The sequence below is a fragment of the Monodelphis domestica genome, chromosome 7 (genome assembly GCF_027887165.1).
Source record: "Monodelphis domestica isolate mMonDom1 chromosome 7, mMonDom1.pri, whole genome shotgun sequence".
Classification (NCBI taxonomy): Eukaryota; Metazoa; Chordata; class Mammalia; order Didelphimorphia; family Didelphidae; genus Monodelphis; species Monodelphis domestica.
The window spans coordinates 126,053,716-126,068,226 of record NC_077233.1 but is presented as its reverse complement, the minus strand read 5'-3'; the positions used below and the strand labels follow the sequence as shown (position 1 = coordinate 126,068,226).

Genomic DNA, 14,511 nt, shown 5'->3' with positions numbered 1-14,511 from the left:
CCTTATATGCCAATCTCCCAACATATTGTGAGTACTAGAAACATAGGTTGGAGGGAGAAACTTAAGCTTGCTTTTGGTAGGGATTTTAAGTGTATGTGGCCACAAATTTTTTTCATTAATTTTTAACACTTGAATGTTTTACAATTCAAATTAAGTAAGAATTTGTACTGCCATCATATTATCTTTGTCTGCAGATAGATAAAAAGAGCATAGATCAAATAATAAGCTTCTGAAAGGTAACCTAGTATTTTTGTGGTATTGTGCTTGTAAAGTATGACTAAAGACCATTAATGTCTTCACCTCATCTGTTACTCAGATACTGAGAGTGATAATGAGAATATCTTCCTTTTAACAAATATTCCTATTGATGTTCTTTGTATATATTACACAATATCTAGTCAAAGGAGAGAGAGAGAGAGAGAGAGAGAGAGAGAGAGAGAGAGAGAGAGAGAGAATGAGATTCCTGTCTTGAAAAATAAAGGTTACATTTTTTTTAGTTTATTGTATATTTTTCTAATTTTTTTAAATATGTGAGATACAAGCCCTTTGCTATCTTGTTAAGTGCAGTATCATTCACACTGTTAATTCTAATGAAGTTTATTTCATGTAATGAATATGAAGTGCAGACTCTGATTTATTTTTAAAGTGTTCTTATTTGTATTCATTACATTTGAAAATAAATTATGCTGGGTTACTTTGAATTAATTTGTTTCTTTTTTTAATGAAAAATTTAAAAGTTTATTGGTCTTTAATTTTAGTTTACCTTGTTAATTGTTTGGATTTCAGATAGAAATTTTCATTTCCAAAATAGCAAAATAAGGGCGAGTAAAAAGAGAACAAGTAACTCAATGAACAAATGAATGATTCAGTTAAATTTAAATTGTTTTTAGGATGAGTGCTTTAAATGAGGGATCCTTTGATTAATCCTAATCCTTCCAGCTTCTTCTTTAGTATTTTTACTATATTTGACAGGGCAATTTATGTAAAAGCAGAGTTCAATTCAAATTGTGTAAAAATAGAATCTTTACATATGACTCATCTTAAATATTTTTGTGGAACTGTTAAAAGAATTTCATCTCAGGCCATCATTTTCTATTAGAAAAGAACATATGCAGTATGAATAGTGTTGGATTTGGAGTCAGTGGTATTGTGTTTGAATCTCATTTTAGAGACTTTCTATTTTTGTGATATTGGGGAAGTTTATTAACCTGTGGGTGCCTCAGTTTCTTTGTCTGTAAAATAATGGTATCTCAAATGCTCTATTTCTTTAATACCACTCACTAATTTGATCATCTGGGTTCAAAGCCTTGGAATTGTCCTCTGTTAATCCACTTAACTAACCTGTTGACAAATATTTTCATTTCTTCATCGACAGCATCTCTTGAATCTCTTGCCTCATGACTCCTGCAGTCAGCATGTTGTATAACACAACAGTCTCTGAAGGTGTTATATTTGAACTGGAATTTGAAAAATAATAAAACCAATCCATCCAAACCACACCAAACCTTGAGCTCAGCTTTGTTACTGTAATTGAATCAGTTGTGTTTGTTTCTTTTTTCCTATTTAGGATTCTTCCCAAGCAGCTCTCAAGGGTGTGATGCATTTCTTCGCCACAAGATGACACTGATATCTCCTTCAGTGCTGAAGAAATATGGCATTCCTTTTGACAAGGTATATTGAAAATCATTAAAAAATTCTGCCATTATTATTTTTATCTAACTTAAATTTAAAGTAAATAAAATAAATGATTTTTTACTTCAGATTTAAATTACAAGTGTTAATTGTCATCCAAGAACATGGATTTCTAAGAGAATGTTTATCCCTGTTTGATAATAGTTTAGTTATTGATCAAGTGCTAATCAACGATCTTTAAAATATTTAATTTAATATAGATTTCATAGTGCTCTATCATTACCGAATAAAATCAAATTTGAATAAAATGGTAAAATTAACCTTTTTATATGAGGAACATTTTGTAATCATACTATTTTTCAGGATCAATTAAATGTATCAATTATTAACTCTTAGCAATGACTCTATGACTAGTATCTTACATTTTGGAATTAGTAGAAATTTTAAGATAATAGTTCATTTCTATAACATGGCCTTTTTCTTTTTTTTTTTTAAACCCTTACTTTCTATCTTAGAATTAATATTAAGTTTCAGTTCCAAGGTAGAAGAGTGGTAAGGCTGGGTAATTGGGGTTGTTACTTGCCCAGGATCACACAACTAAAAAGGTATTTGAAATCATATTTGAACCCAGGACAATTGCCAAGCCTAGCTCTCTCTCCACTTGAGTCACAATAGACCTTATAACATCAGCTTTTATTGTGGTTAAAGTTATGGGATGATTTACTTGGATGTTATTTTTTCAGTGTCTATCCAGATTAATTTCTTCAAAATTAAATGCATATTAGGTTCTTTTGTATTGTATAGTTTTGTATTGGTTCCAAGGCAGAAGAATGGTAAGGACTAGGCAATGCAAGTTAAGTGACTTGCCCACGATTACATAGCTGGGAAGTGTCTGAGGTCAAATTTGAACCCAGGACCTCCCATCTCTGGGCCTGACTCTCAATCTTTTGAGCTACTTTGCTGCCCCCTGGGGACTTCTTGAATGCCAAAGGCAGTAGGAAACCATCAGGAATCATTTTTTGGACCACAGAGAAAAGTTCAGAGTAGGTAAGCTGGCCATTCTTTATGCAGGCTTTGTTGTATTTAAATCCTGCTGTTTTTTTGTCTCTGCTATATGAAGTTCTTACTTTAGCTTTTGAGGGCACAGAAATGGTAGGCTGCAACTTTCTAAAATAAAATCCTTTCAAGATTTTGTGGGATCAGTTCAAGTATTTTAAAGGGTAAGATAGGAGAGATCTTTATTTGTGATGTTATAAAATGAAAAAGTTCCATGTACAGAAAATGCCTTCACTGGTATAGATCATTTGAAACCAAAGTTTAGAAAGTTTGGGGCCTTTAGAGGTTAAGAGATTTGTTCATGGTCACAGAACTTATATACATACTTAAATCCCTACATGATCTACACTTTTAAGACCAGCCTGGTGGAAAGGGCACTTGCTCTTTCTAGTATCAGAGAACCTGGTTCTAACTTTGACACAATTTGTATAATTTTTGGATTAACTTCTCTGGGCCTCAGTTTCCTTTTCTATAAAATGAAAAGTATGAGCTAGATGCCCTCTGAGATACCTTTCAGATCTTGATCTATTGTTCTATGATCTCCCCCCCCCCCCCCCCCCCTAGTCTGTGTAGGGATGGGGCTACTCATTGGAAATTGCTCAGATGAAACTTGGGCCTTTTCCTTACTGTTAAGTCCCTTACTCCTTAGATGAGAGAAATGAGGGTTGAAGGCAGTGAGGAAAGGGTTGATGAAAATGGCTTCCCTCACTACTCCCTCCCTGAGTCCCTGAATTACTTGAGAGAGACAAAATGGAGGTCACTACTCTGTGAAGACTTGCCCTTTGATGGCAGGGTGGTCCCTCAAGGGTGGCAGGGAAGTCTTCTATACAAGGAGAGGTATGAGGGACCTCAATCTGGATATTCTCTGATTTGGGGCACTCACAAGTCTCCCCATTGTGTCTTCTTGAAAACTGGCAACAAGATGGAGTATGCCAATTTACATCTCTAGATGTAAATAAACAAGATTGAATTCACTATCTGACTGCTGATTTTATTTAATTCTTGATTGGGGTTAAGGGGAAGAGGTTAGAGGGATTGTAGGTCTCCCTAAATCTTTTTCTAAATAATCTAATACTGAAGTAAAAGGTTTTCACATAGGCAGGGGAAAGGTAGACCAATCCGAGTCCAGTATCTCAATAGTTGATAGAATGAATGTCTTCAGAAAAATTAAGTTTTCTTGACAGGAACCAGCTATGTTTTAAGCAGGGACCCATGATTTAAGATTTCTGTCAGTGTCAGGAACTTGATGACCCAGAGAAATAGTTCCTCCTTTCATTTCCTTCTGTGTCTTAGCACCCAAGACCCTCTCCTCAGGAGAATTTCCCAGAAGTCTTTGTTCAGTTTCTGACTGCCATTTATTTATTTACTTAATTTTATTTGGTCAATTTCAAACATTATTCCTTGGTTACAAAAATCATTTTCTATTCCTCCCTCCCCTCCCCCTGCCCTTCCAGTAGACGAGGCACAATTCCACTCGGTAATACATGTGTCCTTGATCAGAACCTATTTCCATGCTGTTTGATGTTTGCACTAGGATGTTTATTTAGGGTCTTTATCCCCAATCATATTCCCCTCGACCCATGTAATCAAGCAGTTGTTTTTCTTTGGTATTTTTACTCCCACAGTTTTTTCTCTGAATGTGGATAGTGTTCTTTCTCATACATCCCTTCATGTTGTTTATGATCAATGTTTTGCCACTAATAGAGAAGTCCATTACATTCGATTGTACCATCAGTCTCTGTGTACAATGTTCTCCTGTTTCTGCTCCTTTTGAGCTGCATCACTTCCTGGAGGTTGTTCCAGTTCCCATGGAATTCCTCCACCTTATTCCTTTGGGCACAAAATATTCCATCACCAACATATACCACAATTTGTTTAGCCTTTCCCCAATTGAAGGGCATCCCCTCATTTTCCAATTTTTTGCCTGACTGCCGTTTCTGTGTCATGCAACTGTAGAGCTCTCAACATTTCCATTTCAACCCAATGGTTCTTTTGTCCTTCTCCCCATCATATCCCAGTTTTGATTTTCGTGAGTCTTTTGCTAAAGGCTCACACCATTTGTGCACTGTCTTTTCCTATTCTTATTCTATGTTCTGTCCCACCAAAATAATAAATTCCTATTTTACTATCTTACTCTTTCTAAGATTCTATCTACCTATGCTAAGAAAGGTATATAAGAATGCTTTGGGTAGGAAAGGGTAAAACAAATTGTATTACAATGTTACAAAGGGTGAACAATTTTTGTAACCACAAACAGGTTTTTCTCAAAACCAAAGAGTAAATTCAATGAACCATACTAGAGTTTTCTTATTTATCATTCATTTTCCTTTGCTAAGCTGTATACTTTTCTATTTTAAATGTTAACCTACTCATGTTTACAAAGTAATGTTGTTATGCTATTATTTTATTCAGTTATCTATCTTATTTTTGTTAGTATCCATATCCAAAATATAACAATATACTATAGTCTTATCCTTATGCTGTGCCTAACCTGTCTAGCTAAAAAAACTTTTTCTTAGTCCCTATCTGCATCTTTCATAATGCTATTATTTTAATGTGTTTAGTTGCTACACTATTCTATAGGTTAGAATTTTGTTAGTAAGTTTTATCTACTTTTATATTTACATAAAGTACATTTTTACAAGTGTTTTTTTTGCATAGAGATTTTAGCAGTTCAGGGAAATGGAACATGTCCATGTCAGATTAAAAAACTATAGACTTAGGAAGCATACACATTTATACTTCATTTACACACATACATTTTGCACGTATGCAATCTTCAGACACTTGTTTATTTACATGAGGGGAATATTTAGAAATCAGTTTTTTTATGTTGTGCCATGTCTAATATGTACTGGTGTATGCACATACTTACCTTTTTTGTTGCAAGGTGTCCTTTTTCTAACTAGTTGCCTGTAGGTTCTCTTCTTTCTTGAAGTTATGTAGTGTTTGCATTTTTATAGTGTGAGGTTAATTTGTGATTTTTGTTGTTTATGCCACACTAATCTTACTATAGTTTCCCTTTTGTCTTTCTACTTGAACTGTCATTTTTTGCAATTTTTAAAGTTCTAATCATCCATTTTTTGTTGTAAGTTGATTCACTTCTTCTTTGCTTCTATCTTTTGTTGTTTTTCTTCATCTGTGGTAGTTGGATTTTTGTCTGTGGTTTATATGTTGACTGCTGGAATTTTTTCTCTTGCACTAGAACTTAATATTAGTGTGATGTGATGTTTATTGGTTTTAGTTATTGGAATTTTCAGTGATGTCTTGTGTTTTCTTCATTAATTCTCTGGGTTTTGATTTGATTCTAAGTTTTGAGTAGCTTGTGAGTGTTCTGCTTGTTGTGTGTCTGTGTTTGGTTTTTGTAGCTTTATGTAGGAAGAGTGGAACCATGAATCTTTTTTTGCAACTTTAATAGCCGATGGAGAAATGAACAGAACTTCATGTGGACCTAACCATTTTGGATCTGTTACAGCTTTTCTGTTGAAATTTTTTATATATACTATGTCTTCAAGACTTGATTGACTTGAAACATAAATGCTTGTAACTCAATTTTTCTTATGTCCCATTCTTGGTTTGAATTGGCTTGTGCTTGTTCAGGCTCTAGAATTATCAACTTGCAATGTCTCTTGAGTTTGCAGTGGGTTCCTTTCTCTGTGCTGGTTGGTATTTCTGTGCTGTTTTTATAACTGTTCCCTTCATTTAGTTGCAAAATGTTGTTCGATTTAGACTTCTGTGTATATGTATTGTTAGTAATTATGTTAAGATCGTGTTTGGGATTTCTTTGTGACCACACTAAAGCTAAAGTCTCTTTTGATTCCCTGAACATGCTTTGCAGAGGCTGTACAAAGTTACATCGAGGGAAAGCTTGCATTTGAGGAATTCATACATCTGTGATGGGAATGCATGATTGATTTAAGCTTCCCTTCCCCTTAGGTGCTTCTGTTATAGATGATGTTGTTTTCAGATTATAGAGAGTCAGGGATTTTGAAGGTAAGATTTTGTTCTGGTTTGAATGTATATGCAACAAGGTTTTGGTATTGTTTGACTTTGTGTCTGTTTCCCATGTTTGTTCTCTGTTTCCTTTATTTGCTTTTCTTTCTCTTGTTTGTACATGCTTTTGGATTAATTCCTCAGATTGATTGACAATTAAGCAAATGGAGTTACTTTCAGTTGCAGACTTCCCTGAAAGATCACAAGCTTGGAGTTGTGGTATTGTTTGAATAGAATTGTTCTCTGGAGATGGCTTGGGGTAAATCTCTTTGACTTCTGGATTGAGGTTTGATTGTATTGATAACAAAGATATTGTCTTCTACCACTTCTCTGGGAGGTCTGCTTGTTTCTCTGCTTTACTTTCTATGTCTTTCCTTTCAAATGGCCGCTTTAAAAGACTGATTTTCACCTTTTTTTTTCCTGTCACTTCTTGATTGTATGAGAAACTGCTCAGAACACTCATTTAAATTTGTTTCTTGAACTTATGTAGTTTCTGGTACTCTATATTTTGCAATTTCCCTTTCATTGTCAATTAAAACTGTTGCTATATTTGCTGTTAATTCTGTTGTAAGAACATTCTTATATTTTTCTTGTGTTTTTGAATCTTTATTTTCTTTCCCATATACTTTATCTTTGATTTCTGTTACATCCCATAACACTGATGTTCCTGCTCTATTTGCTTTCCTTTTCGTTTGTCCTTTACCATCCTCATAATCCTCATAGTCATTTCCAAGCTCAAAATTTTTATACGTTTTTTTTCCCCATGTTTAAGACTCAGCCTTGCACCTCTTAAATTTTGTTTTATTTGCTAAGGCTGGATCCTGGCTTCATAATTCTACGTTATGTCCTGCAACCATGCTCGAATAATTAGGCTTTGCTCCCTGGACTTTAGATCTGGACTTTGCCTATATATTTTACAATTGTGGTCACAGCAACTACTTGACTTGTCTGAATTGCTAATGTTTCTTGTGTTGTAGTTATAGTTCCTATTTCTGTTGTTTGTGTTCAAGTTTAATTGAGCTCTGTAGTGGCAAAATCTGACAGTATGCTCGAATTTTCCATATAAGAAACATCTTTTGTTATTGTTTTTGATGTAGTATGAGTTTCTTGATTGCCTAAGCTGTTGATTTTGTTATCTAGGTCTAAAGGCTTGGAAAGTAGCTAATGATTTCACTTCCTCAGTTTAACTATTTTTCATGTTTTCCTTTTCATCTTTTAATTGATGCTTTAAATATTTGATGATCTGGTCTTTTTCTTTTAGAGTCTGGAGTCAATGATTTCTTGGGGTCCTTCCTGAACATAAGATGCAGTTTTATGAGGGTCCTCAATATTAAGGTTTTCCCAACCTGGGCACTGTAATTTGAAATATGTCCTGATAGGTAGGGAACTGCCTTTAATGTATTGACTCCTGATGTGCTGGAAGTTATTTTCTGACCAGTCCTGAAACCCCAGTACTGTTTCTCCAGCTTCTAGCAAGTGATCAAGGAATGTTGAAGAATGCTCTGTTGTTTCTTGTTTTATGTTTTCAAATATCCCTCATGAGTCAGGATGCTTCGTGAAGATTTTCATATTCTCCACCAAGTCCTCTGTAGCCTTTCTTAAATAAACTAAATTTGAATGGTTGGAAAGTTCCAGATTCTCAAAAATGCTCTGACCATAAGGTTAATTTAGGGTTATTTCTAGTCTCCTGAATGAATTTTATTTTTTCTGCTAGAGTAAATATCTGCCGAAGAAGAATTTCAATGTCTGAGAATGTTGGATCAAAAAGTCTCATCTCGCGTTTGAATTCTTTTATGGCCTGGAATAGGTTTAGGAAAAAAAGCAGGTGACCCTTTTTTCAGATTTTCTTGGTCTGAGGCAGAGAAAGATTTATGAGTCTTTACATGAACAATGCCAAAATTTGGTTTGATCGAGCCTTGATCATAAATGGGTAGGAGAGGTACTGGATTCTCTATCTTCTCTTTAGCTATTTGAACTTCTGCCTTTGTCTCCTTTACAGTTTGTGTTGTCATGTCTAGTGTTTGTTCTCCCTTTTTGTTTTTCATTATCTGTATTTTTTTTCTAATTGGTTTATCTTTTCTTTTAGTGTCAGTATCTGTTACTCATTATCTTTCTTTTGCCCAAGTATTTTCTTGATTAGATTCTTCAGACAGTAATGGAACTGTAGGAAGGATAATATGACTGCAAAGATTGTAGGCAAGAATTCAAAGAGTTCTTCCAGTTCTATTTTTAGCCATTGTTATGAGTCATGAATGGCTATGATTCCTAAGATGTATTGTGGAATCACTTCCATCCATATGCCATTTAGCATTGACCAGGATTTATATAGCAGAAAGATGCTGCTGCATATTGCAAACAGCATTGTTATTATAGACTTTTCCATTGTTTTGTATCTCTCTGTCTGATTTTATACTAGCTATGTTGCTGTTCCTTTAAATTTTCTTTTCAGAAATATTTGAACTTCTTAGATTACCATAGTGAGTAGAAAAATAAAACGACTACCTTCTGGTTCTCCTCTGAGAAATGTTTTGTTTTAAAAATGTTTTGATTTAAAAATAAATTTCTGTTATAGCCAATTTCATCCTAAAATTGGCTCAGCCAACTGTATGGTTCTTTTATCCTTCTCCCTATTATTTCACTTTTATGAAAATTTCTTATCTTTGATTTTCTTTGTTGAGCTAACTTGTAAAAATTTTAAAAATACTGAAAACTTGCCTGCAAGTTAGATTATCCTAACCAAGGTAAATTAAGTGCATGCTCAAACACATAAGGATATATTACTTTGTGTAAATATAAATTTTGCTTTTAGTATCATAGTATAGATGTCTATTTTTGTTCCTGTAGTTTATTGTAAATGTGTCAGCAAAGAGGCAAAAGTAAGTCAACCTTTTATTCTTGCAACATAGTTTGATACGGTATTTCATGCTTCTACATACACTAGAAAGAGTACTATTTTGAAGCATGATCTTTTGGTACAGATGATCCTTTTAAACACCTGCAGAGGAGAGTTGTTGTTTTTGTTGTTGTTTTTTGTAGAGTAATGGAGAAAATTATTTAACTGAATAATCAGACTCTATCTTTCTCAGTTTGGGGAGATGGAACTTGAAACATGCTTCACAGTGATAAATGAGGTTACACTTACCAGGCAACAGTGAATTGTTATTATTACTACAATAAAAATTCCTGTGCTCGGTTCATTTATCAATAGTGAAAGGGGCCTGGTGATGAGGTAATTTGGGGAACTGCTTGTTCTGAGATGACATTTACTACATTATTTTAATTCCTTTCATTTCAGGATCATATTCAGTATACCTGTATTTATGTGTGTATACCATGTTTATATTTATTTTGTATACATGCACATCATGCTATTTCAAAACTAAAGAATCATGCAAGATTATATATTTTATTTTCTTGCCTTCAAATAGTACTCAATTTATTTGAATCAATTTTAAAAATGTTGGTGAAGTGAATTTCTGGACACTTGATAGACATTTTAAGTTCCCCATAGTTGAAATAGAAGTTTGTATCTCATTTCCTCCTTTGTTTCTAATTAAAATGGATGTTTATTGCTCTGTATACCATTTTAAATTTTTTAGCTAGTCTGAAAATTGCCTTTCTTTTCTTATTTTATTCAGATTAACAAGAAAGTGTCCCTTCACATAAATTATATCTTAATTGAGAAAGGTTTTACCTTCTGTTAGGAAAAATTTATTTAGGTTTATAATATTTTGGCCCGGAAAGTCCTAGTTTAGAATGATTACCTAGTTTAGCTCTCTCATTTTACAGGTGAGAAAATAGGCCAGAGAATGAATTAATATACTTCAAAATGTTGTGTGGCAGACAGGGTTGGTTTGGGAGTCAGGTTCTCTGAATTCAAAGAATTACTGCATTATGGGACCTTCCAGATAGGAAATATGATGATGTTAAATAATACAAGACCATGTGTTATACATGAAGCTTCATGCTTCCCTTTGGAAGTACTATGTACATCATCCAATTAACCATGAAAGATATTCTTAACCAACTTAATATATTATTATATATTAAGTTATTAATGGATATAGGTGTAAAAATTAAAATTAATCTCAAATAATAAAAATGTTTTTAGGAGATTTATTAATGATCATTAGAAAAAAAGGAATTAAGAAGATACAAAATAAAAACCACATGCCCATGATTGATCAGCAATTTCAGAATCCCCACTCACAACCACCATGCGTCAAAAAGAGGTGGAGACTCTCCATGTCCCTGACTAATATCCCCTATCTACAGGAATTATATAACAATAGAAAGTCAGTGGGTTCCGGGGAAATGTAGTTCTTTTTTTGGGTAACAAATTGTGGGAAACAGATTTTCAATTATATATTCCCCTTGAGATCCGTGGAAGACTAGTCTCTCCAATGGATCTTGTAAACATAACCAACTTCTAAATTACAATAATTTGGGGGCAAAAAGGAAAAGAAGAAACCCATGGTTGCTAGGAGCATTGACAAAGAGCCAGTTAGGGGGCAGTCCCCTTCAGCATAAGAATATACATACAAAACAAATGCATTCACCACTACACAGTTCAAATCACCACATCCCAAAGTTTACTCTGGATCTTCTGGTCTATTATGTGGTCTATGGAGGTATCTTCATGGGGTCTTCTCCAAACAGTTTACTTTTTGGATTCAGAAAGTTAGCATGTTTCTTAACCTAAAATGACTCTCAAAAGAATTTAAACTTCTCATTTTAGAATAATTATACATACCCCCACCTCCCCCAAGAGGGTATTGAAAAACACAGAGATAACTTAGGAATGCATAGCTGAGTTATGAGGTATGAATTACTTGGCAAGAGAAATAAAAAACAAAAAATAAATCCAAATAAAAGAGAAAAGATAATTTCTGGATGAAATATAGACTATCAAAGTCTTATTAGTAAATATTTCATGTAAGGGAAAGTAAACTTGTTAACAGGTCCTTGAATCAGGACCCAATTACAGTGATTTCTGTCCCACAAGTCTCTAGGACAAAATGAAGTAATATTTCACTTACCCATTTGCAGCCAAGACTACAGGAAATTGCCATACTATAAGAGAGAAGAAAGGACTAGATTTTTGTGTGATAGGGATGTGTCATTCTCTGGTCTGATTTTACCTTCACTCTCAGGAATAGGGGGAGCCAGGATGATAGCTAAACTTCAGTACCTGTCTTTGAGTATTTCACTAAGAATGTGGATAAAAGGCGTCCTGTGTCTTAACACAGGTGTTAATGTTAAACATCTCAACCTTGAGTCTGCACACTAGGTATAAGTCCTTTTTACTGGCTTAGAAGTTCATCAATCCTACCTGGATTGGTTTGGTCCCTTTTGACCTTGTGCTCCTTGGCACTGTGCAGATTTTCATCAACCCCATTGAATTGGTTGGTCTCTTTGATGTTTTGTGCTTCTTGGTAGTGTAAAAATGACTGTTCTTCCTGGAAATAGGCACAATCATTAATTACAGTCCCATAACATTTATCAATAAATGCCAGGTTTCCATATTTTAAAGCTTTTGGGTACGTATTAATATTATAACAAATATATATTTTAACTTATATTTCAACAAAATTAAAAAAGTTAAAGAAAATCTCAATACTGGTGACATTTGCTTCAAATACAAAAAGGAGAGAAAAAATAACACTGAAATAGTATATTGCACATGCATGCAAAAACAATAAAAGAGTTTTAAAAATTAATATGTAGCTTACAATCATAGAACACTGTCAGCTAAGGAAAGGTAGAATACAAAGGTTTCTTTCTCACTAAAAAATGAGATCCATTTCCTTTTTCAAACTTGGCCATGATTCACTGTTTACAAAGTAACAGTTTTTATAAATAATATTAGTACAACAGATAATGCACATTCAAGAAGTATCAAAATCCCCACATATTTAATGTGCCCATTTAATTACAATAGCAAACAAACCCACTATCATTAGGATTCACATGAGACTGCTATATGATAATTTAAACTAATGGATGCTTGTCACAAGTTTTTCAGGTGTAGCAATGTTTAAACTTTGGCTTTGTTAGGAAAAAAGACCTTTACCCCTTTATACTTGATTGGATTTTAGTGATAGTGATATGTTTAAGATAATCAATATTGTGATTCTAAAGTGATTAGTATAAATTCCATTATAATCTTAATACAATCGGCAAAATTCATAATTTTTTAAGGATTTCTAACTAAAACTTATGTAAAAACTGTCTCTAAAGGGATGTGTAACCCCTCCCTATGTTTGTACTTCCTTTTATCATAAGATACTGACTATCTGAATCTCATGTCCCAATATGGCTCAAACATCATGTACCCTTTCATTTTAGGATATAGTCATCATTTCCCCCAGATCAGATGAGAGAGAGGTAATGGTCAATTGACTTGACTAAGTCATTAGTCTTTTTTTTTTTAATTTTAAAATTTTTATTTATTTTTTTATTTTATAAAAACCCTTACCTTCCATCTTGGAGTCAATACTGTGTATTGGCTCCAAGGTAGAAGAGTCGTAGGGGCTAGGCAATGGGGGTCAAGTGACTTACCCAGAATCACACAGCTGGGAAGTGTCTGAGGCCAGATTTGAACCTACGACTTTCCATCTCTAGGTCTGACTCTCAATCAACTGAGCCACCCAGCTGCCTCCCCCCCCCCCACCTTAAGTCTAAGGACTAATATGGGCTTTCTGAAATGAAGTAACCAATGTAAAAATTAAATTTATATTTCTAATTATAAAAATACATTTTATGAGGTTCATTAAGGATCATTAGAAATCAAGGAATAAAGAAGATACAAAATAAAAACTATGTGCCCATGGTTGATTAGCCCATTTAAAATCCCCACACTTAGCTTACCACTATACTTGCTACATCATTGAAAAAGGAAGGAAGAGCGAGCGTGGGAGGTGTTACTGCCAGTTAAATACAAATTGTGATCTCGCCTATGTGGAGACTCGGGTAAGATTTTAGGGAATTCTGGGAAATACCAAGGACTTCTGGGGAATGAAGTCTAGGATTCAAAATCTCTATTTATACATCAATCAGCTTTGTAATTGGGTAACTGTTTCTAAAATATGGTCTGTATGATGTTATGTCTTGTGATATGTCATCAACCTTGTAAGGAAGTATTCATTTTGCTATATAAACCAGACCTCAGCCTCTGGGCATTGTCTCTTTCCCGTGTCCAACAATGTAATATGTGCAAGAGAATATTTTTATTGGAGGACTTGGCCCTCTTCCAATAAAATCTAACTTTCTACCTTGACATGGAGAAATTTGGGTTTTTGACTTTATTTACCTAAATTGTCTATATGGAGTCTGTGGGTTTCTATTTCACAATCGCTGAGATATTTTAAAAATATATATTACTGCTGTCATTACAAAAATGTGGCAGAGGAGTCTAGAAAAAAACAAACCTCTGTACTGTTGATGTTGGGTTTAAAAAAGTTTCACCAAGAATCTAGATCATTCTGGTGGAAGTGTAGAGTAAGCTGATAAGGTACAAATGAGAGGGTCTCCCTCTTAGGAGACATCTAAGGTACTGTAAAAATGGAGACTTGAATCCAGGACTTCAATCCCCAGAAGTCCTTGCCTTGTAATATCCCTGAATTCTCACCTGGGCCGAGATCGAGAAGAGGTATTTAACCTTATTGGAAAGGGTTTTGGTGTTCTTTCTTACTTCCGCTTGGGAACAGACGAGGCTCTCCATCTAGCATGCAAGATGTGAGTGGTCGTGAATAGGCTCTTTGGACCTAGACATGTGCCTCTCTTACTTGTATTTTCTTTATATTTTAATCTTTAATAAACCTCTACAAA

At 34.1% G+C, this 14,511-nt stretch overlaps 1 protein-coding gene across 16 annotated transcripts in view; it reads left to right on the top strand.

Moving 5' to 3' along the window:
• Positions 1-14,511, top strand: part of KDM4C (lysine demethylase 4C) — a 469,399-nt gene that overhangs the window by 122,219 nt on the left and 332,669 nt on the right. For all 16 annotated transcript variants that reach the window (XR_001623634.2, XM_016424248.2, XM_007499560.3 and 13 more), the window contains one exon: positions 1,568-1,671. Coding sequence is in view for 15 of the 16 variants with exons in the window: in XM_016424248.2 (XP_016279734.1) it covers positions 1,568-1,671 (104 nt within the window). In the remaining variant the exon portion in view is untranslated. The remainder of the gene's footprint in view (positions 1-1,567; positions 1,672-14,511) is intronic.